The 27,585-nt window shown below is 45.7% G+C and overlaps 1 protein-coding gene across 1 annotated transcript in view; it reads right to left on the minus strand.

Annotated features, from left to right (window-relative positions):
* Positions 1-27,585, minus strand: part of RAD51AP2 (RAD51 associated protein 2) — a 180,620-nt gene that overhangs the window by 23,887 nt on the left and 129,148 nt on the right. The window contains exon 2 of the mRNA XM_083178575.1: positions 2,360-5,114. Within this exon, the coding sequence (XP_083034701.1) occupies positions 2,360-5,057 (2,698 nt within the window). The 5' untranslated portion in view covers positions 5,058-5,114. The remainder of the gene's footprint in view (positions 1-2,359; positions 5,115-27,585) is intronic.

Genomic DNA, 27,585 nt, shown 5'->3' on the forward strand with positions numbered 1-27,585 from the left:
CCAGCCAAGGTTGTTTGTCTCCAGTCCCGCCGCCATGTTGTTGTAGCCAGCCAATGGTTCAGAGCTCCAGTTCAACTCCTCCAATCAAGATCTACACTGGGGGATAAAGCAGAGCCCTCTGGGGCATACAAGCGCCAGTACTTTGTTGTCGATCCCTGTGGAGGAAGCTTCAGCCTGTGCTCCTGTCCTTGCCCTGTGATATCCCTGATCCCTGTCTTCGTTTCCTGCAGTTCAACACCTGATACCTGGATACCTGCATTTGCATTCTGCTCCCAGCCCTTACAGCGTCACACCTGTTTCCTGGACTTTGCAAATTGCATTCTGCCTCCAGCTCTTTCAGGTTTGCTACAGTCTCTCAAGCCCTGCGTGTCTGTTGACACATCTCCACTCCTGCTGTCGACCAGCTGCACCTGCTGCCAGCTCTGCGTGTCTGTTGACACATTTCCACTCCTGCTGTCGACCAGCTGCACCTGCTGCCAGCTCTGCGTGTCTGTTGACACATCTTCACTCCTGTTGTCGACCAGCTGCACCTGCTGCCAGCTCTGCGTGTCTGTTGACACATCTCCACTCCTGCTGTCGACCAACTGCACCTGCTGCCAGCTCTGCGTGTCTGTTGACACATTTCCACTCCTGCTGTCGACCAGCTGCACCTGCTGCCAGCCCCGCGTGTCTGTTGACACATCTTCACTCCTGCTGTCAACCAGCTGCACCTGCTGCCAGCCCTGCGTGCCTGTTGATGCATCTCCACTCCTGCTGTCAACCAGTTGCACCTGCTGCCAGCCCTGCGTGCCACATCTCCACTCCCGCTGTCGGTCCGCTGTACCTGTCGTCAGTCCTGCGTGTCCGTTGACACACCATCACGTCTGCCTGTGGTCCAGTTGCACCTACTGCCAGTCTTCCGTGCCTGCGGACGCCTCACCATCCTGCTGTCTGCCTCCGCACCTACTGCCAGTCTTCCGTGCCTGCTGACGTCTTACCATCCTGCCGTCTGCCTCCGCACCTACTGCCAGTCTTCAGTGCCTGATGACGCTTCTCCATCCTGCTGTCTACATCTGCACCTGCTGTCAGTCCTTCAGCCCGCTGACGCGATCCCTTCCTGCCTGTCGGCACCGGCGTCTACTGCCAGTCATCGGAGGTCGCTGACTTCCGTCCCCTATTGCCCATTGCCGTTTGCTCCCAGTCAGTCATTGTTTCCCCAGTAAGCTACAGAGACTCTGGGATCAATCCCATCATTCTGGACTCTCAGTTGTTACCCAGGTATCCCGCTGGGCTTTCTGATCTACAGTTTCATTTATGGTCTTGCCTTCTTATGTTGGTGCTACAATAAAGAGTTATATCAAACCTGCTATTCTCCAGTCTCCTTCAAGCCGCAAACACCCAACCTCCAGGCCTCAGACAGATCCACAAGGTACCCCTAGCGTGACAGTAGTGTTTCAACATGACTTCCCATTTGGTGTATAATCAGCTAACATTGAAGAGAAGTATATTGCAGCCATGGCAGCTGAATAGGGTGCAATGGGATCTGGGGGGCACTACTGAGTCACGGTCATGACCAGGGTGCACACAGGGGTACGGGACAGAAGTCCATAGAGGAGATACTGATCTGCATTTCAGAAAGAGAGGATGGACGCTGACATCATTAAGTCCTGCCCCTGTTTCAGTCAAATACCACAATGCGCTGCTCTAAGGAGAGGGGCAGGGCTAAAATAATGTGAAATTACACGATTTGCGTAATTTTTGCCCTGCCCCTCCCCAAACGGCAGTGAACAATGACATTCATCATTGTGGTGTGGGGGCCGAGGAAAATTCGGGGTACTTGCCCACCTTCCCGGTGGGCCAAGAGGCCTCCAAATTAAACTCAGCCCATCATCATTAAAGAATGATGATCACCAGCCACCAGCTAACGACATGTGCCATAAATCATATATTTTATTTCTATTTTCCACATTAAATTTATGTATTGTTTTCATATTAAGGGATACATTGGGGCTGATAGTTTCTGGAGTCTTCATGTCTACGTGGCAAAAGCCACATCCACACAGCATTTGTCAACCCCCCCCCCCCCCCTCTGCTTCTCATGAAAACATTTTTCACCCCAAGACCATGAGGACCTTAGTTGAGCCTTGAGTAAGGGTTATGCAAAATTAAAACACTGCAGATTATTTTTAAATGGTTTAAATATTGCATACTGTGTTCAGACAATAACCAGAATGCTCTAATTTAGCCCATGTACTATGATGGGAATTTTATTTTGCTCTTCTGTGTTGGGAGATAGTGAAATTAGATGTTCTACAGCTATAAATACATATGTTAGAAATATAGTTATGAAATGCAAAACAATATGGCTTCCTTCACTAACCTTCTTTTTCTGAAGAATACAGCGACTCCTCGTCACCTGGAAAAGCAGACCAGCATTGTTGAGGTACTTCCTGCTCGTTGACTTGAGTCATGACCTCACTGCCACATTCATATTTGCTTTGCTTTTTTATCTCCGGACTGTCACCATCATCCCTTATGAAGTTACTAGGAATACTCTCAGGTAACATTTCAGGTAATTCTTCTAAAGTACTACAAGTACATTCCAGTCCGTCCCCTTCTGTAGCCATATTGGAGTCTCCATTTTCTTCTCCAATGTGATGGAATAACTTCAACTCTTCCAGAACTAAGTCAAACTGAGCTTTCATGTCACACGCCTCATTTTCTAAAGACACTTGTGTGCTCCCGGTCGGGCGGGTCATTTGGGCCTCTTTAACAAAGGGTGACACACCTTTCACTTTTATTTCTTTTGTGTGTCTATGTTCCTTTTTTGAATTTAAAGTGTTTTCTGAACAAATAGTATTTGCATAGGAAGACGTTCGGCTGAAATTTAATGTTTTATTTAACAATATAAATTCCATGTACTCATGCTCAATAACATTTTGTATACCCGTTTCACAGATAAAGGCACCACAAATGTTGGTATTGAGAACGATTCCATAGCCTATTTCATTGGGTATATTTTTGGTGAACTCTTCCTTGGCGCCATGATGCTCCGCGGTGCCTGATACATAAGATTGTTTTACGTACTGACATTTTGTAATACAATGTTTGTATTGTCTCTCTGTGGATTGACTACTTATTACAGCAGTTTTGTCAGTTGTGGTTATACTTTCACAAAATACATAATCATGGCGGAAGGAACTGGATGTTTCCGCGGGATTAATGATGTCTAATTCCACCGAACACAGATCCAAACAGATTTTTTTAAATGTTTCTGTGGAAGACAACTGTTTTGAAGACAAGGACGTCCAATTAGTGTCTATAGTCTTTGCAGAGCTGTCTTCTGCAGAATGTTGTGTGTCAACAGTATTTTCAAAGTGTGAGGGAAAACAGAAGCCATCATTTTTAAATGCAGTTGTATAGTCCAAATGAGCACTCCCAGTTCTATTGTTTATATCTTCTGTGCTAAGCGAATCCTCCGCTTCTGTTTGTGCAAGTTTTATGCCTTCATGTCTGAATGAGAACAGGAGCGATTTAGAAATCATTTCATGGGAAGATTCTATTTTGGATGTACTTTGTAAACCACAGCCGTGGAAAAATAAGGAGTCATTTGTAGGCGTTCCGAGTAATGAAGCTGCAAGTTTTGAGAAGTTGATGTTCGGGAGAAAATGCTTTCTTGGGTAATTACGTTGCACTAAAAATGCTTCTTCTTTGGACAGAAATGGCTCCTGGTTATTGCCAAAATGGCAGTTTCTCTTATCGATATAAGGTAGTGATAAAGTCGTTTTTTGCAAACAGTTCCATTTTGCAGAACTTGTTAACATGTTTGCCGAAATTTCACATTGATTTTGAGTCAGGCATCTCTCAAAAGCCACAGAATCTGACCATTTTAGCCCTCGTGCGTCACCTGGCTCTGTGCAATTATCATCGCTAGAAACAACATTTGAAGTTGGTATAAAAGGATGCAGTGACAGTATGACATGCAGATTAATATTATTGTCAGCGCTGTTTGTCATATAAAGGCTTTCATCATCGTCAACCTGAATTTCATAGTGTCCTTTCTGTTGCCGACGACTGCATGGCACAGTATAATCAACAGTGCTGTCAGTTTGAGGAATGTAAGAGTCCCTAACATCATCATGTATATAACCACCAAATGGGAAACGTGATAGAACCAAGTCCTTCGGCGCTGACCCCATGCTGCTCGCTTCACTGCGCAATTTGCAACCAGTTCCAGAACTGTTGCGTTTTTGTTGAGCATTAAAATAACTTATCGGATCTAGAATTGTGTTTTTATCTGTGTATGCTTCTATTTCAGGACAAAGCCTTACAAAACTGTAGTGATCTGATGTAGTGGTGTGAAGAAATGGCATCTCTGTGACAGGTTTAGTATAATAACTACATGAGTTGATCGTCAAAGCCATTTTTATCCTCTTCTCTCCAGTTTGGAATAGATTCACCGTTCGTTTTCTCTTAGATGTCTTTTGATTCTCTAATTTAACAGCCGTCTCTTCATTACTGTCACAAGTCATTTCTTCTCTACACCATAGAGTAGTCTCCTTATCACGTCCATGTAATGAATGTGTCTCTTCTCTTGTTCGAGCGATTAGACATCTAGAAAACTTTGTTGGGACAAATCGGTTTATATTCTTAGCGGATACATCAGAACAAGGCAACATGTCAGTTGAATTCTCTGTATCATAAGCTGCTGCAATATTATTTTCCCAAATTAGGTCACATTGAGAAAATATAATTTTTTCCATGGATATTTCAAATACATTAAATATGAGAGTCGATTGTTTATTTTTAGATCTTGGCTGAAAGCATCCTGCATCATTATAGCTGTGTGGGCTGATGATTTGTACTCTGGCATTAGATGTTGTTCTGTATTCCGGGGACACTAGAAAGTGAGGACAATAGATGTTTATCAGCCTGTGTATTTCTTCTTTTGTAGTTACAGCAACTGGAGTGTGACGGCCTGTTCCCAGCTGTAAGTGCTGATTCTGCAGTGTCCCCACACATTTCATTTGCTCACGCCATATGGGACCCACTGTGGTTCGGTACTGTTCACGGTGCATGTCACTGACTTGCCAAATGTTACAGGTTCTTAAGGTTTGTTCAAAAGGAAAGAAGGGCTGTAAAAATAAAATTATGTTTTTAACCGAGAAAATGAGCATCTCTGCAAATTCAAGAATATCATGATGATAATCATTATTATTTTTATATGTAACATTTATTTATACGGTGCCAAACAGTGAAAAACAAAATGACATAAATATTGCAGAAACACATAGGCTAAGGATGAACAATTAAATACCAAAAGCGGTACTTGTTTCCTAGCACGGCGCCCCCGATTTTGATCGAAGTGCATCTTATGCAATCGCATCACATGAAATATAGTGGCATGCGATGTATGTGATGTGATGCGATTTTTAATTGTACAAGCACCCTAATGGGTGCTTACAATGTTAAATGCACCCCCATTGTCAATGCCACCCACACTATCAACACCAACCCGAAGCGTGGTGAGCGCAGCGAGCCCGCGAGGGGCGGCGGTACGCGTCCTCTAACCTTTTCATACCCCCACTATCCACGTCGGCGTGGAGTTGATATTAGATCACCTCTAACTGTGTCCATGTCGACCATGTCGACATTCGGGTAAAAAAACAGGAAAAAAATCATAACGATCTCGCGACCTGTCGACACAAAGTCATGTTGACTGTTTCACCTGTACATTCTATATGTCGGTATTTTGACCTTGTCGGGATTTTAAATGTCGGGATTTTGACCTTGTCGGGATTTTGTCCTTGTCGGTATTTTGTCCCATTCGGGATTTTGACCCTGTCGGGATTTTGACCGTCGGGATTTCATACCGAATCCAATTGTGCACTGGGGCAATGGCCCCTGGGATGCACTGGGTATGGGTGAACAGACTAATTAGGCTGTCAGTGGCAACATCTCTCCAGCCATGGAAACGCCAGCACAGGTGACTGCAAAGGTTAATACTATGGACCTTATTCTGGTTGACTCGCAGCCTTGCTAGAACCCGAGATGCCGCCTGCCGCGTGGGGGACCTATTAAACTAGAATAGCCCCCTATGTCAGAATCTTTGCCATCTTCTTCTCATACAGTACATTTTCCTTCAGAATGAGGCTTCCATTGGCAGCCCGGCATATGGGTCAAGGCCGGTACTGCGCATTTATAAACAACAATTATTGAACGCTTAATAAATAGCTCATATCTTAAATGAAAATAACTGTAGACTATGAGAATAAGAATATAAAAAAAAATGATTTCTATGGATCCATGTAATGGTTAATCATTGTACTCATCTTTATACAACTAGTCTTACACAGTATTACATTAATAGCTCTGAAACAAAAAGTTTACCAACCTATGACCGGCATCTACTGTAGTTCGTCTGTTCTTTCTTCATCTAAGACACAGAATAAATCAAGTGGATTACACTGAAACCAGGGCTTAGCTCTGAAAAAAATATATCATTTAATTTAGTTGCAGCTACAAAGTTTAGTATTGATAATACATACGCAACAGGAAATCTGGGAGATGGAAATGTACGAGAATTTGCCTATATTGTACTACACAGCGGATTGGCCAAAAAGATTAACTACTTCAACAATGCATCCAGACCCAAACAGTGTCTACAAAGAGAAATGCTTACAATATGCATTATCCTTCATATAACCTCCAGCCACAAGCTATGATAAGGATTTGTGAAGGGTAGGAAAGATGCAGTTGGCTAATGGAAATTACCCCCTAATAAGGTGATTGTCCTTATTTACTAAGTTCAGTGCACATGTAGAACTTCTGGTCTATGGCCTAAGGGGATATTGTTAAAAGCTTTGCTAATAATGATGGACTAAACAAAACAGGTATGCTTCGTTAGTTACAAAGTATAGAATGCAAATTATACCGCAATTAGTGGTTTCTTTTTTGTATTACAAATAAACAAATAAAGAACCACTTACAATTACTCCAGGTCCAATATGCCCAGGTACAGTCCTGTAGGTTTAGCTTTAATTTTTTTTCTCTCTTTTGTCCAGGGGTACAGGTATTGTTACCACTGTTAAGCGCCGTACACATGAGAGCAATGGTTCTCAAACTCGGACCCCACACCGTTTATGTTTTCCAGGTCGCCCAGCAAGTGCACAGGTGCATTCATTACTCAATGATACATTGTTAAATATACACAGGTGGAGCAAAACATGTACTGTGTGGGGTCCTGAGGACCGAGTTTGAGACTCTGTGCACTAGAGGATATTATAAAAAGATATGGCTCAAAAAGGGGCTTCTGAAGCCCCGTACACATGGGGGGAGATATATTGCTCAGTTTCTACTTTTCATCAGCGACCAGAGATGGTCGCTGATGAAAGGGAACCTCTGCTGGGGGAGCAGCAGAGGTAATCAGCTGCAAGCTCCTGTGACCAGCGATCATAAGGGGGCTAAAAACGGGAGCGCGCACCCGGCGATTTATTGCTGGTGCGCACTCCAATCGCTGGCAATATGGTCGCCAGCGACCATATTTCCAGCGTTTTCAGCCCCTATCGCCCCCGTGTGTACACAGCTTGAGCGATGTCTTTTAAAATATCATCTAGTGTAAACACGCAATATCATTAATGATGTGTGTTCCGGCGCAACGGTAATGCCCCCTTCCGCCTACTGAACATGCAGGTCACTTTGGCTATATATAGTATGTTCATCGGGTTCTGAGACGTCACTGAACGATATCATTTTCTAATATCATTCAGTGTGTGTACACTCACTATAGGACACCTGCGGGCATTGGCCGTGGCCAGGATCGCCTAGTGTGTATATGGCTTTAGTCCTACTAATACCCCTTTCACATGACAAATGATTTGGACATGGATCTGTCATGAGAGCGAAACAGCATTTGCAATAATAGTCCCCCACAGAGACCTGTCAATAAGCCGCTGACTTCAGAAAGGGGGTGGGGTGGTAGCACATCGGGGGACTGGGGGGAGGAGGCAGGGCTCAAAATTGACACTGCCTCCTTCCTATAGTGTCACACTGCACAGCAACCCAGGTGTGACCCGGGATTTACCCTTCTTTTAACCCGTTCGGAATGCTTGGTTGCTGGTTCCGGGTTATTCAAAAAGGCCGTTTCAAACCACACGTCATCCCGAGCTGACCCGGCAACAATCCGGGTCATACCTAGGTTATTTGTGCATAGTGAAAGGGGTATAAAGGATTTTAAAACTGTGAAAAGATCAACAAGACAATAGTCAACACATGTTTTTTTATATATATATATTCCATGTTATGTGACCACCATCAGCACAAACATATACCCTCATGGGCTCACTTGGCTTCGGCAAGTCCGCCCTGCTTTGCTACATTGGAAAAATATATGCCAAACCGAATTGGCCCTGGCATGTATGCCCACGCTGGACACACACGGGTAGCAGCACGCATGCACCGGGCATGCGTGCACTGCCTATCCCGGCTTGCAGGAGAGAGGGGAATAGCTGCATGTGATGCCACCCCTCTCTCTCCTGGACCCAGTCAACACACAGAGTGAGCTGCTGTCCCCTCCGCGAGTCCAGCAGCTCTCTCTCTCATCTAGCCATTGGCCCCTCTGACATTTGCCAGAAGACCAGGAATAACTTGGGTCAAGGGTGAAGTGTAAACAGGGTATGAACTTGGTCTAACCAGCATTGTAACCACATCCAGATACCCCGGTCCTACCTGGGTCGTGGTGTAAAAAGTAGTATAAGTCTCCAGTTGAGTCCTCTCAATGCCTTAAATCATGGTTGCCTACCTTCAGGGAGAAAATGCTCTGTTCCTGGACTTCCCTGGCAATGTATGATTGTCATCACCTGTGGGTACCTACCTGTGGTAGGTAATTGATATGAAATGTGTTTCACCACAGGTGATGGCAATCATACATTACCAGGGAAGTCCAGGAACAGAGCATTTTCTCCCTGAAGACGAGGGTCAGGTAGGCAACCATGCCTTAAATTTTTGTCAAAAAGCAACAAAGGGGGAAATTTACTAATATGAATTTGTAAAAAAATAGGTGTATTCGTAGGCAGAAATACACCTATTTTTTACACATTTGTATTTTCGGGATTTACTATCCCAAAAATACAGCAATTCGTATTCTTAAAGATGGGACATTCATATTTGTATTTACAAATACGAATGTCTACACCATCGATAGGATACGACAGGAATTACCATTCAAAAGAATGGTGGTTCCTGATTTAATAAGCGGCCGTATTGATAATACGGCTGCTAATTGGTGTACAACAGGCACGAAAATACGACAGGAAAATACACCTTGATTGTCCTGTAGTATTTGGCTTTAGCCTGCATGGATCAGTCAGATCCGTGCAGGCTTTAGTGTAAAAAAAATAGAAAAATAAATAAATTTTTTTTTAAAACAGCGTGGGGTCCCCCCCACAGCTGTAACCAGCACCAGGCTGAAAGAGCCGGGGCCGGTAATTAAAAATCAGGGAACCCGACAAATAGGGATTTCCCCGATTTTTAACAACCAGCCCCAGGCTCCAGGTCCGGGGCTGGTTCCCAAAATACGGGGGACAAAATTATTAGGGGTCCCCCGTATTTTAAGAACCAGCCCCAGGCCAAACCAGCCAGCAGGGTAATGCCACAGCTGGGGGGAGACTTTTTATACAAGTCCCCCCGGCCAAAGCATTAACCCTCTGACCAGTCAGCCTGGCCAGGGGCACTGGGGGAGTGGGGACCCCCCCAATAAAGGCCTGGTGCTGTCCCCGGTGGCCCTGTGCGGTGGCCACCGGGCTGATACTGGTGTAAAAAAATAGATGAATAAATCCAGAACCAGGACAAGGCACCAGGTCAAGACTCTGGGACCTACCTACGGGATCAAGATAAGTAAGGTAAGTATCAGTGTGTGTGTAATGTATGTATTAAACTTTTATTTTTCAGTGTGTATTTATTGAACTATTTTTTTTACTGTGGAACTACAAGACCCAGCGGTCCCTTTAATGCCCCGCAGGCTGGGACTTGTGGTTCTTCAAGTCCCAGCTTGCGGGGGAGGCTTGCTGGGACTCATAGTTCCACAGTTTAAAACAATAGTGTATTCATCTATTTTTTTACACCAGTATCAGCCCGGTGGCCACCACACAGGGCCACCGGGGACAGCACCAGGCTTCAGCCTGGTCAGGTAAGTCCTGGAGGGGGGGGACCCCATTATTGGAGGGGTCCCCACTCCCCCAGGGCCCCTGGCCAGACTGACTGGTCAGAGGGTTAATGCTTTGGCCGGGGGGACTTAAAAAGTCTCCCCCCAGCTGTGGCATTATCCTGCTGGCTGGTTTGGCCTGGGGCTGGTTCTTAAAATACGGGGGACCTCTAGTCATTTTGTCCCCCGTATTTTGGGAACCAGCCCCGGACCTGGAGCCAGGGGCTGGTTGTTAAAAATTGAGGAACCCCTATTTGTCGGGTTCCCTGATTTTTAATTACCGGCCCCCGGCTCTTTCAGCCTGGTGTTGGTTACAGCTGTGGGGGGACCCCACGCTGTTTTTTTTATTTATTTATTTTTCTATTTTTTTTACACCTTGCAGCCTTCACGGATTTGACTGATCCGTGCAGACTGCCTCTACTAATTCGTATTAGCGGACGTATATATGGCCAGCTAATACGAATTACTACGACATCGGAGGGTTACAAAGCAGCCGTATATGACTGCTTTGTAAATCCCCCTCCGGAACACGACTTTGCATACGACTGAATCAGTCGTATGCAATCGTAGGGAAAATACTAATACGAAAAACTAGGTTTTCACAGAGTCCTGTCCAGTGCATGGAATATACACCCTCTGCCTGAGGCTGCCAGCTGCTGAGGCAGCAAGGCCTGGCTGCCTGGACATCACTTGCCTGACAACACTTGCAAAGGCCACTTGATCACATGTAACGCACCAGTCTAGTCTGCAAACACTTGCCGTTTGTAATTCTTTGCTTGTGTTATAAAAACTGCTAAAAGCTTCAGCTAATATATGCAGTTTTTGTGGCTGATTTATGCTTCAATACTTTCTTGTTTGTTGATTTTATTAAGGCGAAAGCTGTGAGCTGTAGAGCCAATTCAGTGTTTTATTGGCAATTAAATCAAGAAGGCTGTCTCCCGTTTAAGGTAATTAGTTCCACACTCAATTCAAGTAAAACATTCCAAAGATCACCATTTAGCAAATAAAAGAATACAGAGAACTGGCTGTTTTACCATTTACAAGAATGCATTTTAGCCTTCAACACTTTATGTAGAAATATGGATAAACTCAGAAACATGTGTAGGACACTAAGGGGCTTAATTATTAAACATATATTTATGGAAATCACCCCAAAACAGCCGCAAAATCCGTCTGAGGAGCTTGTAGTGGGGGGGGGACCCTACACTGCAGCCAACAGTGCCCCAGCCTAGTCTGGCGTGCTCTTCCCTTGTCTGACCGCACCCCCTGCAGCAAAGCAGGGTAGTGCATTGATTAGGGGCGGGGCCATATGCTGTGATGTGCCCGGCCCCATCCGAGACTTGTTCGAGACTGATAAGCTCCGTACACACGGAGCGATTGGACGCTCAGCGATAAATCGCTCTGTGACTAAATTGCTGAGTGTCCCGTTTTCATCAGTGACCAGCGATGATCACTGATGAAAACAATACACTCTGCCCGGGGAAGTGGCTGGTCCCACGAGCATGCTCCTGTGACCGACAACCACTCCCTCCACCATCGTACTGTACGTACAGGGATTTGGTCGCTCAGCTGAAATCGCCCTATGTGTACGGGGCTATAGAGTCCATATAGACAGACCAAAGATCTACCCCAAAAGGTGGACATGCAGTAGGCCAACAGGTTCAACATGTTGACCTTGTCAAAAGGTCGACACATGACAGGGTTGACATGTGTTTTTCATGATTTATTTTTTTTAACTGGCTTGTTCCTTCTTCACCATCCATGTCGATGTATCTTATTATGAAATGAAAATCCAAATTTTTTGGAACATTATATAACAACAGTCTAGGCGTTTTGGCAAATCCACTTTCTGTTTGGCTACAACTTTACTTATATCCCGTTCTCACTGCAGACAAATTCCCAGGTCTAGCATGTCGACCCAGGAATTTGTCTTTTAACACGGGTTTTTCTACAGTGTGAACGGGTCGCATACCCGGATCTCATACACGGGTAAAACCCTTCTTTTTACCCGTGTTTGAGATCCGGGTATGCAGACACGGGTTGACCCGTTATCACTGCATAAACACCCGTGTTGAAAGGCAAATTACCGGGTAGAACTTCTTCACCTGGGAATTTGCCTTGCAGTAAGAACGGGGGTCCGTCCCTGCAGTCCCCGGCATTTTAATGCCGGTGAAAAGCCGTGTATTTATAACTGGCAGTGAGAACACTGTATTAGTTGAAGGAAGCCCTGATAAAATCAGAGTATTATGGGCGTCTGTTTAGGGATGACATATGGTAACTGACACCTGGGATATATTGATGACAATGTAGTGTGTAAATGTTGCTTTTAAGAACCACTTGGATACACTTTTTATTTTTACTCTGTTACATTAGTGGCAGTGCTCTCTTCATTATCAGTGCGTATGTATGCTGAGTGTACACTCACTCGCTTTATCCCGAGTGTCTCCTCACTCTATTTATCCTGAGTCCCCCACTATCTTTATGCTGAGCGTTATCCTGAGTGTCCACTCACTCTCTAACCTGAGTCCCCTCACTCTATTTATCCTGAGTGTCTCCTCACTCTATTTATCCTGAGTCCCCCACTATCTTTATGCTGAGCGTTATCCTGAGTGTCCACTCACTCTCTATCCTGAGTCCCCTCACTCTATTTATCCAGTGTCCACTCACTCTCTATCCTGAGTCCCCTCACTCTCTCACTATGCTGAGTGTTCCCTCAGTCTATTTATGCTGAGAATCCCCTCACTTAATTTATGCTATGTGTCTTTTCTGTGTATTTTTGTGGTAATTGTCTCCTTACTCACCTGTCCCCCCAACTCCTACTGATTGTCCTCTCACTCTCTATCCTGAGTGCCCCTCACTCTGCATCCTGATTACCCTCACTTTATGCTGAGTGTTGTCAAGTGTCGTCTCACTCTCTACCCTGAGTCCCCTCAGTCTATTTATGCTGAGTGTTCCCTCAGTCTATTTATGCTGAGTGTTCCCTCAGTCTATTTATGCTGAGTGTTCCCTCAGTCTATTTATGCTGAGTGTTACCTCAGTCTATTTATGCTGAGTGTTCCCTCAGTCTATTTATCCTGAGTGTCCCCTCAGTCTATTTATGCTGAGTGTTTCCTCAGTCTATTTATGCTGAGTGTTTCCTCAGTCTATTTATGCTGAGTGTTCCCTCAGTCTTTTTATGCTGAGTGTTCCCTCAGTTTATTTATGCTGAGTGTTCCCTCAGTCTATTTATGCTGAGTGTTCCCTCAGTCTATTTATGCTGAGTGTTCCCTCAGTCTATTTATGCTGAGTGTTCCCTCAGTCTATTTATCCTGAGTGTCCCCTCAGTCTATTTATGCTGAGTGTTCCCTCAGTCTATTTATGCTGAGTGTTCCCTCAGTCTATTTATGCTGAGTGTTCCCTCAGTCTATTTATGCTGAGTGTTCCCTCAGTCTATTTATCTATTCACCTCACTTGATTTATGCTGAGTGCCTTCTCAGTGTATTTTGTGGTAATTGTCTCCTCACTCTCCTGCTGAGTGTCCCCCCAACTCCTGCTGAGTGTCCTCTCACTCTCCCTCTGCAGAGAGCCACTTACATGCTGCTGTTTCCCTCACACATTTCTCCTCAGGGGGCACAGGGAGCAGGCTTTGTACAAACTTTATTGACACAAATTGTTACCTGTAATTTTGACAACACCAGCTCTGTGCATGGCCAGGTAACTTTTTACTCAAGTATGTAATACCGGCCATATAGTACCTATACTACACAGTGCTGTGCCCACTGTATATAACACCATAGGCGAATCAAGGGGGTGGTCCGGGGGTGCACAGGACCACCCATTTTGTAGCTGAGGGATGGGGCTTTTTCCAACGATCCCAGCCCCGTGTCTCTAGCCCCCTGGGAACCGGAGATACTGCCAGGCAAAGCTGGAATGTTTTCCCTATAGGATAACCTGGGGGGGTAGGGAGAGGGGAGTGGTTGTCTCTCCCCCTCACACCAGAAAATGCAGGGACTAGGCTGGGGTCAGCCTGGGAATGTCCCTGCATGATCCTGGGACCATATTCCCGGGTAAATCCCTGCATTTTCTGTTGTGAAAGGGGTATTATTTCAAACAGCCGTGACCTGTAGTGCTCTGAATACAGCAGGGCAGCTCCCTGCTCTCTGCCCAGCTGTCAATGACTGTCATCCCTGCAGCTTCCGCTCCAATTCTTCCCGCTTTCACCTCAGCCCGCCCCCCCCCCCCCTTTAACCATGTGCTACCGTCGCCCGGTGTGCTCCCCCGACGTCACGCACAACAACAGCGCGCACAATATTTCAAATGTTCACTCGGCTAGAGGGGACACCAGGAGGGGAGTGGGAGCGCGCTCTGCGCTGCACTGCGCTCTGCACCTCTCCCCATAGAAGCAGCTGCACCGCTCTCCATCTCTCCCTTCAGCAGCAGCGAAGGCTCATATAAAAATTTACAGTGTGGCACTTTTGGGGGCATTGCTTAAGGGACGCTACAAGTGGCTGTATGTGTGGGCATTACACATAATGTGTGGCTTAATGTGTAAGGGGCAATAAGGTGTGCAGCATCATGTGTAAGCAGCATTATGTGTGCTGCATCATGTGTAATGGGTACTATGGTGCGCGGCATCATGTGTAATGGGTACTATGGTGCGCGGCATCATGTGAAATGGGTACTATGGTGTGCGGAATCATGTGTAATGGGTACTATGGTGTGCGGCATCATGTGTAATGGGTACTATGGTGTGCGGCATCATGTGTAATGGGTACTATGGTGCCATCAAGCAAGAACCCCCTAGCAATGAGCACGTAGGTAAGCAGCACTTATGTGGCAAATATGCAATGGGCATTACGGTTTGTTATATAGTATGTAATGGGCATCATGTTGTGTGGCACAATGTGTAATTGGCATTACGGCGTGTGGCTTTATGTGTAATGGGTATTACGGAGTATGCTAAAATGTGTAATGGTCTAAAGTGTAATACCACACCCCTTTTTGTGATACCACGCCTCCTTCCCATGAGGCCACGCCCCCTTTTTGCAGCGCGGCTGTGCCGCGCAAAGGTCCCCCTGCTGTTATGTCTAGATCTGGGACCACCCATTACCATAATTCTAGATTCGCCAATGTATAACACCAGAGGCGGATTTACATCTCATGGAGCCCTAGGCAATATACCAGTTCGGGGCCCTCCACCCTCTATTAGATTAGAACTCTACAGTGTCTAGCTAGACAATGAAAAGGTTGACAACTATTGGTCAACAATCAGAAGGTCGACACTGCCAAAGGGTCGACGGTCAAAAGGTCGACATGGTCAAACTCAAGATGGTCAATAGGTCGACAGTGAAAAGGTCAACATGAAAAAAAGATTGACAGTTTTTCTTTAAGGTCAACAAAGGTCGACATCAGTTTTTCATGATCTTTTTTTGTAAAGAAAAAGGACTTGTTCATATTTTACCATCCACGTGGGCATAGCGATTATAATTGTGTGCCGAGCGCAGCGTTAACTGAGTGAGCAGTGGCAGAGATGAAAACGCTGGACCAGGTGTCTATTAAATGTATACTTTTCTGGGTGTGTGTGTTGGTATTTACACATTCTTTTAACAGGTGAACTACGAGACCCAGCAGGCATATTAATGCACCGCATGCTTGGTCTTGTAGTACTCCTGTACAAAGCAATGTGTTTTTATCTATTTTTTAAACACATTAGCCCGGCGTCCACCACCCAGGGATGCCGGAGACAGCACCGTGCTACGGTGCTCATGGCACGGCCGGGGGGCCTTGAAATAAAAAATTGTCCCCCGGCTGTGACATGACATCGCTGGCTGTTAGAGCTCAGTGCTGGTTCCAAAATACAGGGGATCCCCAGTTTTTTTGTCCTCTGTATTTTGGAACCCGGACTGGTCCAAGAGCCCAGGGCTGGTTTCAGAAATACGGGGGGACATTTTACATTTTTTTCACTTGAACGCATTTTTTTTTTTGACAAAGACTGATCTGTGCATGGTTCTGTCAAATTCGCCAGTCTCAAACTGGTCTATTGTGTATGTGGATTTTGGTAACGTTTACCAAAAATCGCAAGCTATTACATTTGCATATTGTATACTTTATAATGGAAAAACATCTGGACGTGTGTAAAAAAATGATAGGCCAAAATGTGCGATTTCACCTGCAAAAAGAGCGATTTATACCGCAATTTGCATCCTATTACATGTGCGAATTATACAAGACAGGCAAATTCTGACTTTTTTTGACCAAAATTCACAAAAGTTAGAAAATCGCACCCGATTACGTCACCCTTAGTTTTTTGTATCCCAGATGTTCTCAATTGCCTTATTAGCTGAAGCTGTAGCCCAATGACAGAAAATTCTATTGTTTTATACTGTATGTATATATCGCTATCCGATCCAGTCCAGCGCTTAGGTTTATTCCATGCTTTGTGTTTGACATGGAAAAGGTCTACATGAAAAAAGTCGACATGAGTTTTCAAGGTTTTTTTTTTTTTGTCAAAAAAATGACTTTTTTCATACTTTAAGATCCAAGTGGACATAGGGGGGAGAATACACAGTGTCCATGTTGACCTATGTCGACATAGACACCAAAAATATGTGAAAAACTCATGTCGACCTTTCCCATGTTGACCTATTGCTTTTGTTGACCTTTTGACCACGATCAACTAATGTATGTCAACATTTTTCATGTGTCGCCCTAAGGCCTGTTGACTAATAGTGGTTGACCTACCGAGTGTCCAACTGCCGACTGCATCCCATTATGGCCTACACGACTCTCATTCATAACATGTCACATGTAATCCTGCAGGCTGCTGCTGACCTGTTATCAGAATTATAGGACTGTGAGCAACACAATAGCATATCTTCCAATCCCTGCTCCTAAATCGTAAGCTTCAGCCCCGTCCCAGCCTCACGCTGCTATAAGTACCACGTGGGCGTAATGGCTTTAGAAGATTTAACAGTGTCGACTCTGACATCAATGTGCCAGGTTGCCAAGCACTACGCACAATACAAATGCAAGATGTACGATATACCGTAATAATACAGGTGCTACAGTGTTCTCATTCGTAAAGCTGCATCACTCATGGGGATTATTCTGGTTCACTTGCTCGGATGCAAATTCGCATCCTTGCAAGAGACCCAGATCCTGCCTTGAGAATGGTGGTTACGCCTGGCCACCATTCGCAAGGTGCGTACATTCGCATTGGATGCGAATGGATCTTTTACATAAACATCCATTCGCATGCCGCTGGGACCCTCCTACATCTTTCGATGGTCAGCGACCATCGAAAGATGTGGAAGGTGCATGCATATGTAAGGTTGCTCTGAGCAAACTTACATATGGGTGGAAGTGGGCGGGCAGCTGACATCCAGTGATGTCAGCTGCCCACCCCGCACTTGTCCATCACGGCTTATTAGCATGAGAACGCCAAGCGTTGTCATTGGAACGCCCAAGAAATGCTGGGCGTTTCCATATGCTAATTGGCCAGCCCGCCGCCCCCTGCAACCCATGGGTGTGTGCACACAGCGACCAGTTTTGACGCCAAGGACGCACGCACCAAGCGCATGCTCATGGGCAATGCAAAAACATCAGCCACGTGTGAACGTACGCAGGCCTGCGAACGGACCAGAATAAGATCCTATGTACTGTTGTGTACATGTCGTGACAGCTGTCATTTTTTTAACGAGCATATAATTACCGTCTATATAAAGGGGCCAATTCAGACCCGTTCATACAGGTCCAGATTCAGTTCCAACCCTAACGGTGGGAGTCTGCACATGTGCGATTAAGCGCATGTGCAAACCCCACAGCAGGCGCCTTCAGCAAATATTTAATTTGCCAGGGTGCTACTTGCCTGAGTGACAGGCAGGGGACATTCCGACGGGCCCCCAAATCGTTTCATCATGGACATGGCGACAAAAACGGTCAGCACGCCAATAGAAATGCCGGGTCGGGCCCATCAGAACGCAGAGAAGATACTGGTGATGTAGATAGCAGTCATTTCCTTTAACCAAAAAAACAGGAAAAATAGCACAGCACCTTTTTGAAGGAAAGTAGAATTTATTTTCACATTGCACTGATGTAAAACATATAGAACCAGCATATAATCACCAGCCAGCAGGTGATAAAGAACACGTGGATTCCGCCAAGGACAGCTCTCATCGCGGCCCTCTATGGTTTCCTTCTACGTTCCGGACAGTCAGAGAGGGATAATCAGGCACAGTTTCAGCTTCATACGGAACGTCGATTCATTCTACTATGATATCACCAGCGCTATCGCCATCTTTCTGCAAACGCTGGCAGATAAACACTGTACCAGCTCTACACATCTAGGGCCATGGTGGGAATTGAAGTCATACCCTCAGTGCTGTGAGTCAGCATTGCTTACTATTGCACTGACTGCGCTGTCCATGGTGCTACATGCTGTTAGTAAGGGTGAGATCTATGAAAAGCACAATCAGAGCAGAAATGCATCATGAGACACCTGTGATGGGATACGGTCGACAGTCATTAGGTCGACAATGTTGGGTCGACATGCAGGAAGGTCGACAGGGGACAAGGTCGACATGGTTTTAGGTCGACATGGAGTTTTACACTGTTTTTTGAGCCGACATGTGCTGACAGGCGGTATTTCATGCCATATCATCCACTAGGGGAGAGTAAAATAGTGTGCCAAGCGCAGCGATTGTGCGGTTGATTTCAAACAGTGTCCATGTCGACTGTGTCGACATTCGGGTAAAAAAACAGTGAAAAAACCCATGTCAACCTCGCGACCTGTTGACATAACCCATGTCGACCTAACGCTATGTCGACCTAAAACCATGTCGACCTAGTCCCCTGTCGACCTAGACACCTGTCGACCTTCATCCATTTCGACCTAGAACCCTGTCGACATTCCTGTATGTCGACCCAACGGTGTCGACCTAAGTGTGGTCGATAATACGATCCACTCCCCCTGTGATACTGCTTTGCCTGACAGTGATTCAGCAACACTTTATACTGCATCTTTCTCCTGGGACTGCTTACCAGCAATGGTCTTTGCTTTTCTGTGACAGTGCAATCCTGCAGCCATGGATCGGAGACCCCGGAGGGGCTCACATAACTGATAAGAAGACTTCCATAAGAGCACTTTCACTGTCTATTGCTTTTACTGCACATCTCTTTTCATTTAGTCATAACTACTGTATTTCCCACTGGAGAACTTCATTTTACATTCTGCTGCTGTTCATAAACTGGTATTCTAAGTATATGGGGGGGGGGGGGGGGGACAGCTAATATTGTGTACACCTGTACACCTGAAGGTTGGGACTCCTTCAACTTAGAGTAGCACCCCGCCCACCTGATCTGAACATTAGTTCACCAGTTTGGTCCCTGGTAGCCACAGACTGCAAACTGAGGGCGCAATGAAGGTAAGACCTAAAAATTTACACTATTTGCTAGTCTTGGAGATGGATTTGGGGCGCGGCTTCCCTTGGGTTGGTGTAACCGAGTTGCTTCCAGGGTGGCACACCCTAACATTTATTTAGCACTATTTATTTTCACTAATATTATACTTCCTAGCACTACACTTTTTAACCTCTAGCTCCTGCTTCTAGCTTAGTTTTTCACTTGTGTGCTGCCCTGGGGTGACTGGCTTATGCTGGCCTTTTTGGGGTTCCGTGCCCCAGATTCTTAGTATTAGGGACCCACCAGAAATGAGGTTACCGTGAAGCTGGTTGGTGGGCAAATATTTCTTGGCCAATGAATATACCAAGAACCTCTATTATTGATTGATTTTTGATTAATAATATGGAGTGTGCATCTGCACCACATGTCTTTCTTTGGTATTCTAAGTAACCTCCATAAGCCCCCTTTCATCACATATACATGTGCACTGCAAACTAACCACAAATTAATATATACCTAATAATGCTAAATTCAAATAAAGAGGAGGAGCTGTAAATATGCAGAATGGAAATGATTATCTCTATTTATTTATTTATTAACAGTTTCTCATATAGCATAGCAGATTCTGTTGCGTTTTACAAACGGAGACCGTCATACAACAAACTGGGTATTTACAGACAGTCAAAAGGTAGGAGGGCCCTGCTCGCAAGCTTACAATCTATAGGGAAATAGGTATTGATACATAAGGATAGATACTGTATTCTTTATTGCATCGATTCCACCAGAATGCAAGGTTCTATGACTGGTTCTGGAATTTGATAAGCTGCCTGAAGAGATGAGTTTTCAGGGAACTTTTATAGGTTTGGAGACTGGAGGAGAGTCTTATTATGCTTGGGAGGGCATTCCACAGAGTGGGTGCAGCCCGAAGAAAGTCCTGCAATCGGGAATGGGAGCAGTGACGGTACTTGTGGAGTATCACGGCTCCCATCGTATGGCATTGTATGCCATATGATTGGCATACGATGGCATACGATGCGATGCTTTACCGATTTTTGAGCATTTTTGCTCAAAAATCGCATGCCATCGCATCCCATCGTATGGCATCGTATGCCATATGTAGTGGCATACGATGGCATACGATGCGATACGATGTTTTACCGATTTTTGAGCATTTTAGCTCAAAAATCGTATGCGATCGCATCGGATGCCATATGATGCCATCCGATGCGATGCGATGCGATGGCACCCGATTTTGCACTGAAATGCATCAGAATGCATTGAAATGTGTATTAAACTAGTGAAATGCCCCCAAATGCCATTTTTCATAGTGCACCACCCCCACTATCAACGTCAACCCGAAGCGTGGCGAGCGCAGCGAGACCGTGAGGGGCGGCGGTACGCATCCTATGACCTTTTCATACCCCCACTATCCACGTCGGCATGGAGTTGAGAATAGAATAGTGTGGCGAGCGCAGCGAGCCACCGAGCCCGAAGCGTGGCGAGCGCAGCGAGCCCCGCGAGGGGACGCGGATACCTGTGAAGCCCGCGAGGGGACGTGTATAGCTGTGAAGGTATCCGCGCCCCCTCACGGGGCTCGCTGCGCTCGCCACGCTTCGGGCTCGGTGGCTCGCTGCGCTCGCCACACTATTCTATTCTCAACTCCACGCCGACGTGGATAGTGGGGGTATGAAAAGGTCGTAGGACGCGTACCGCCGCCCCTCACGGTCTCGCTGCGCTCGCCACGCTTCGGGTTGACGTTGATAGTGGGGGTGGTGCACTATGAAAAATGGCATTTGGGGGCATTTCACAAGTTTAATACACATTTCAATGCATTCTGATGCATTTCAGTGCAAAATCGGGTGCCATCGCATCGCATCGCATGCGATTTGATCGCATGCGATGCGATGCGATGCGATTTTTAGCATACAATCAGCATACGATGAAGGTCGTGGGAGCCGTGATACTCCACAAGTACCGCAGTGACTCCTGGGCTCCTCCTCTCTGCACCCAGGAGGGGAAGTACTGCTGCTAGGGAGGAGGAGGTCGCCGGGAAAGGTCCTACCGGCAAAGGGGATCCTCAGCCCCTCTGTCTCTGGGAATAGCAAGGGGGACTCCCAACTGCCCCACCACCATCACTGCAAGACACTGCCGGCCCCGGGTGGGATGCAGGACCGTCCCAAAAAAATGAGACGGTCCCATGAAAATCAGGACAGTTGGGAGGTATACATAAATGCTATATAAAACAGGGGACATTTTAAGAGATCCGGTCCTCTCTCGCGTAGGGCGCAGGTCTCCGGGAACATGGCACTGGGGCCATATTTGGTGGCGATTTCCCCACTGTGCGTTCACAAATACCCTGAAATAAAGAGTATTTTCTGTGCTGTGTCGATGCGGGACTACATTAGACACTACAATTTATTTGGATCTCTGTAAACTTTTCTAATAGTTTCCAAGTAGTTCCGTGAAAGTTCCCCTTCAGCACACTACAAAACTTTTGTCTGTATATTGCAGAAAACGATCTTCTTTTTATATTAACGACAGTGTTTCTGTCAGTGCAGCACAGCAGTCTCACACTCAGCACAATAATAAATCTTACCTAAAAGACTATTACAGCCCATTTCGTATTGTCTGCTAAGTAACTTTGGTTTTCCCATCTGTCGAGGCGCTCACAGTGATTCTCAGCCAGGGGACCCATTGTACAGTATAAGTATAGTCATCTCTTTTACATGCACCAAACAGACACAAACATGTTTAAAAAAAAAACTATTTCATTTGCATCTTAGTGGTTTATTTAGCAGCTTGTTTAAGCCCAATAAAGGGAAAGGTATAGTTTTATGAACGTGCATCACGGAAGTGAATGGCACCTTAAGGGGGGGAGGGGTCTCCAATGCGGGATCCGATTGAGCACCCTCCTCTCTGTAGACTATAGCATTGTGACAAAGCAACTGCTCATATCTGTATGCAGGTCTTTGGGAACGGTTTCCTCTATTGTGCGTGTGTGAATCACCGGATAATGATTTTTGCCGCTGCGCTAGTACACCGGTGAGGCACCTAGCACACTGCACCGTTAGAAATTCGACTTTAAGTTTCGTTCATGTTCAAAAACTATTCCCCCAAAGTCTATATGCTGAATAAAATCTAAAAACCTAAATAACTTAAATTGTCTTATTTAATAATATTTAATAATATTCTCTGTCTTTCTGTGATAAAAACACTCTTTTTTTGCAGATACAGCAGTTTCAGGACTACCGATGTTAATAACGTGTTGTATGGGTCAGATGTATTCGGAGAACACAATGTTATTGAGAGTTATGTATAATCAACCGCATGTATAATCAACCGCATGTACGTTAGATAACAAATGCTCGGAGCAGGACGAATTCGGTCCCCCGGCCGAGGCGTTTGTTTTGGGAGGGGACCTCAACAAAACTGTATTTTATAGGTTTATTTAGTATATACAGTAGTACAGTATAAGATGTCTAGAGAGAGAACGCACATGACCTCTGGGAAAATGTAGGTCAACGTGTCTCATTAGGAAGACTGTACCGGAGAGAAAAAATAATGAATTTCTTGAAAGCGAGGGTGGATTTGACATACTATTAATTATGAGATAATAAATAATTCCAAAAGAATTAGAAGGTCACAGATGATTAAATCATACATGCATTACATATAGGAGGACAAATTACCTTTAGTGTGTTGAACCGCAGATTGTATTTTACATTTTATGCAGTAAATTCAACTATTGGCTAAGCTTTCAATTATTACTGTATGTTAAAGGAAAAGAAAATTGGAAACATATTGGGGGAAATTTACTTACATCCTGGATATGGCCGATTCCAGGTACGAATCCCGGCATCAGCCGTATTCCGAGGAATATATTTGAATATGTCAAATTTACTAATCTGCCATATTCACCTGATTCGTATTTTCCGAAGCGGCAGCATTGCAGGGATCAGTCAGATCCAGGGTCGGACTGGCCATCTGGCACTTCTGGCAAATGCCAAAAGGTCGATGGCCAGGTGGGCCGAATTTGAGTCCTGCTGGCCGTGGCTGGGACTCTCGTCCGTTCAGCGGCGGTAGCCGCGGCTTAAAGAACATGGCCACTGGCTTCCTGCACTGAGGACCTGTCTAGACAGTGCAGGAGGCCACTACAGAGGACAGGGCTGTGGGTGGGATGAGGGGACATAGGAGAAACCAGGAAGCGGCGCAGCCTGCCTGCCTGTGCCGATCCTCACACGGCACCCAGGCGCGCACACAGAGGGGTCCAGATCCATCTGCGCATTTTATATACTGTTATGTGCAGACCAAGTGCCGCAGATATTGGAGCGCCCGCTGTCCCCGCCCCCTCCCCCGGCCTGAGGGAGCAGCTGCAGTGTGCAAGCATTCCCATGGGGCTTAGCTTGGCAACAGTGGTGCTGCTGGGATTGCCGGACTCCTGGAGGCAGTGACTGGTGGTAATCATGTCGGGGGTGGCGGCAATGTCGGCGGGTGGTGGTGGAGCACTGACAATGCCTGGAATGTACATGACTGAGGAGTCAGGACACCACAGGCTTCTCCCAGAGAACTTCTCTTAGAGAAGCCTGTGGTGTCCTGACTCCTCAGTCCTGTTATTATGCAGGGGGAGCAGCCTGTGGTGTCCTTATTGTGCAGGGGGAGCAGCCTGTGATTATTGTGCAGGGGGGCAGCCTGTGGTGTTCTGTTATTGTGCAGTGGTGCAGCCTGTGGTTTCCTATTATTATACAGGTGGAGTAGCATGTGGTGTTCTGTAATTATACAGGGGGAACAGCCTGTTGTGTCCTGTTTTTATACAGGGGGAGCAGCCTGTGGGGTCCAGATTGTGTCATATTCTGTAATGGGCATTACGGTGTGTTTCATAATGTGTAATGCCTCCTTTTTCTGATGCCACGCCTCCTTTCCATGAGACCATGCCCCCTTTCCGCTGCTCGGCTTCGCCGTACAAGGTACCCGTGTTTTTTTTAAATAAATTTGTTTATATTTGTACCAGCGGCCCTTTAATGCCCCGCATGCTGGGACTTGTAATTCTCCAAGTCCCTGCATGCACAGCAGGCTTGCTGGGACTTGTAGTTCCACAATAAAACACAATAGTTTACTCTAATTTTACACCAGAAATCAGCCTGGTGCCCACCGCCCTGGGGCACTGGGGACAGCCCCAGGCTTCAGCCTAGGCAGGGGGTATCCTGGAGGGTGGAACCCCTTTATTGGGGGGTCCCCACTCCCACAGGGTCCCTGCTTAGGCTAATCAGGGCTGGTTATGCTCAGGGGGGGAGGACCCCATACTGTTTCTTAATATTTATAGAAGAGTAACACCACTTTTATTTACATGTATACTCAGTGGCGTAACTATAAATTTTGCCCCCCCCCCCCCTGCCAAAAAGTTTGTGCCCCCCCCCCCAGGCTTCTCTCCAGCGTGTTTGCCCAGTGTGTGACGTGATGACGTCACACGCATAATGGAGAAGCTGAAGCAGGAGAGAGGAAGAGAGGCCTGCAGACACTGCTGCTTCCCTTGGCTCTGACGCATCCCAGGCCCCCCTAGCACGCCCATCCGCCCACCCTGTACACAGTAGACAATAGCTGGCTCTGTGTACAGTCAATTGAAACAGTGGGGGGGATTTGTCGTCTCTGCCATGGCGGCACCCGCGCTGCGGCTGACTCGGCTCCATTGCTCAGTCAGTGGGCAGGGGCAGGCAGCATTATGTCGGTGCGTCGAGCGGGAGCCGGCGCCCACACAGACCCCACTGCTGCTTGCTCCCCCAAGCGGCTGCTGGGGCTGCCTTACAGTAGTTACGCCACTGTTTATACTGTTGTGTTGTGTTGAAGTGATGTTCACGTATGTCAGTGCCACCACATGAGTCTGTATAGCCCACAGCATAGAAGACAGGTTTTGCATTCCCCAGAGATTGATACAGGTAACCTCATGGGTAGGGCATAATTGACCAACAGTCGGGATTCCGACGGACGTTTATCCTGAATCCCAACTGTCAGGAGCCCGACAGGGGGGCGTGTGCATTTACGTTGGACCTCCATGAGGGAAAACAGTCTGTGTATGTCGGGCTACTGACAGTCGGGATTCCGAAGACGGAGAAACCCGACTGTCGGTGACTCATCCGGCACCCCACCTGACAACCTTACTTCTCATCAAGCATAAAACACTCCGGATTCACTGCCAAAGACGCCTCGGCTCTGTATGCTTCCATACACTTCAGTGTATGGAAGGGTGGCAAGTTAACTTTCAGATGACAATAACACAATAAATAGCAGCAAATATTAAAAGAATATTAACTCAAAAAGGATGTAGATACTTATTATAGCATAGAAAACTGCAAAAGAAACAGAGGTAGGACTAAATCAGTCATGAATAACAGACAACAATAGCAATACAATTGCAAAAAAAAATATATATATATATATATATATATATATATACAGTATATATATATATATTACATATATAATTATAGCAACAATTGCCACCGGATCCGATATGTAATGCCGGTGGTCGGAATCCCGGCGGTCGGAATCCCGACACTGGAATCCCGACCGCCGAAATCCCGACATGGGGGGGGACGTGGAGCTCCCCCCCTTGCGGGCCCGGTGCCTCGCTACGCTCGGCACGCTATTTTATTCTCTCTCTATGGGTGTCGTGGACACCCACGGAGGGAGAAAGTTTCGGGATTTCGGCGGTCGGGATTCCAGTATCGGGATTCCGACCGCCGGGATCCCGACCGCCGGCAAATTGACTGCATCCCTTGCCACCATGTAAAATATCCAGGTTTTTGTGTAAGAACATCTATAATGATTATCCCCGAAGAACATCGATAATGATATGGAAATCTAGAATTAACTAGGATAAACTCCTAAAATCAAATAAAACAAAATTATAAAATAATATTGGCAGAAAACACAAAGAAACAAGCTTGTGACTTCCTAAGGTTCCTGGAATTGTTAAGAAAGCAGAGAGAAAGTAAAGAATAAGAAAGTTCTGCAATAGTCTGTATACTAGTAATACAGTAAGTCCACAAACTGTACCATCGTTTTAACTCGCACTCCTGAATCTCTCTATCAGGGTTCCTGCATATCTCCATTGTGCCCCATTTCTATATTAATTTAAGTCTATCTGCAGGGCGCATCACCTAGCTCATTATTGGCCAAAGAGACATTTCAATTTTTGGAATTTCTCATGTGGTGGAACAAACATCAATCACAAAGTGAGAACAGGAACGTTCTCCTACTGTGTGAGTGTGGGAGACAGATAAGACCTTGGAAGACAAGATATTTCTTTAACACGTTAACCGCTAAGGATGAGAAGAACTTAAAAGGTCAAATTCAAAGATCCAGGTTTTGGCCAACAGGTTTCATTATTATACCAGTATTCTGCATAATTGTGTTCATTTGTACTGTGGCTTCAGTAATGCCGAATAACCCCCTCGGTGTTCCAGGTCCTGTGTGTCTTGGCCAGGCCGAGGGTCTTATTCACACAGAAAAACACAAATATGTGTTCCTGCTCTATGTATATATATATTATATATATATATATATATATATATATATATATATATATAAATATATATATAAATATATATATATATATATGGTGTGAGGGTGCTGCAGCTTCTGCATACCTGGCGATCCAACAAATATTTACACCGTAATGCCCATTACACATTATACCAAACACCAAAATGCCCATTACACATAATGCCACACACCATAATACTCTTTACATGTTATGCCACATGCTGTAATGCCATTACACATTATGCTACATACTGTAATGCCCATTACAAGTTATACCACTAACTGTAATGCCCATTACAAGTTATACTACACACCATAATTCCCATTACACATTATACGACATACCATAATTCCTGTTACATTTTATGCCATATAAGTGCCACTTACCTACATGCTCATTGTTAGGGGTTACATGCTCATTGCCAGAGGTTTCTTACTCAATACCAGGGGTTACATGCTTATTGCCAGAGGTTTCTTACTCAATGTCA

Source organism: Crinia signifera, chromosome 3 (assembly GCF_055691185.1).
Source record: "Crinia signifera chromosome 3, ASM5569118v1, whole genome shotgun sequence".
NCBI lineage: Eukaryota > Metazoa > Chordata > Amphibia > Anura > Myobatrachidae > Crinia > Crinia signifera.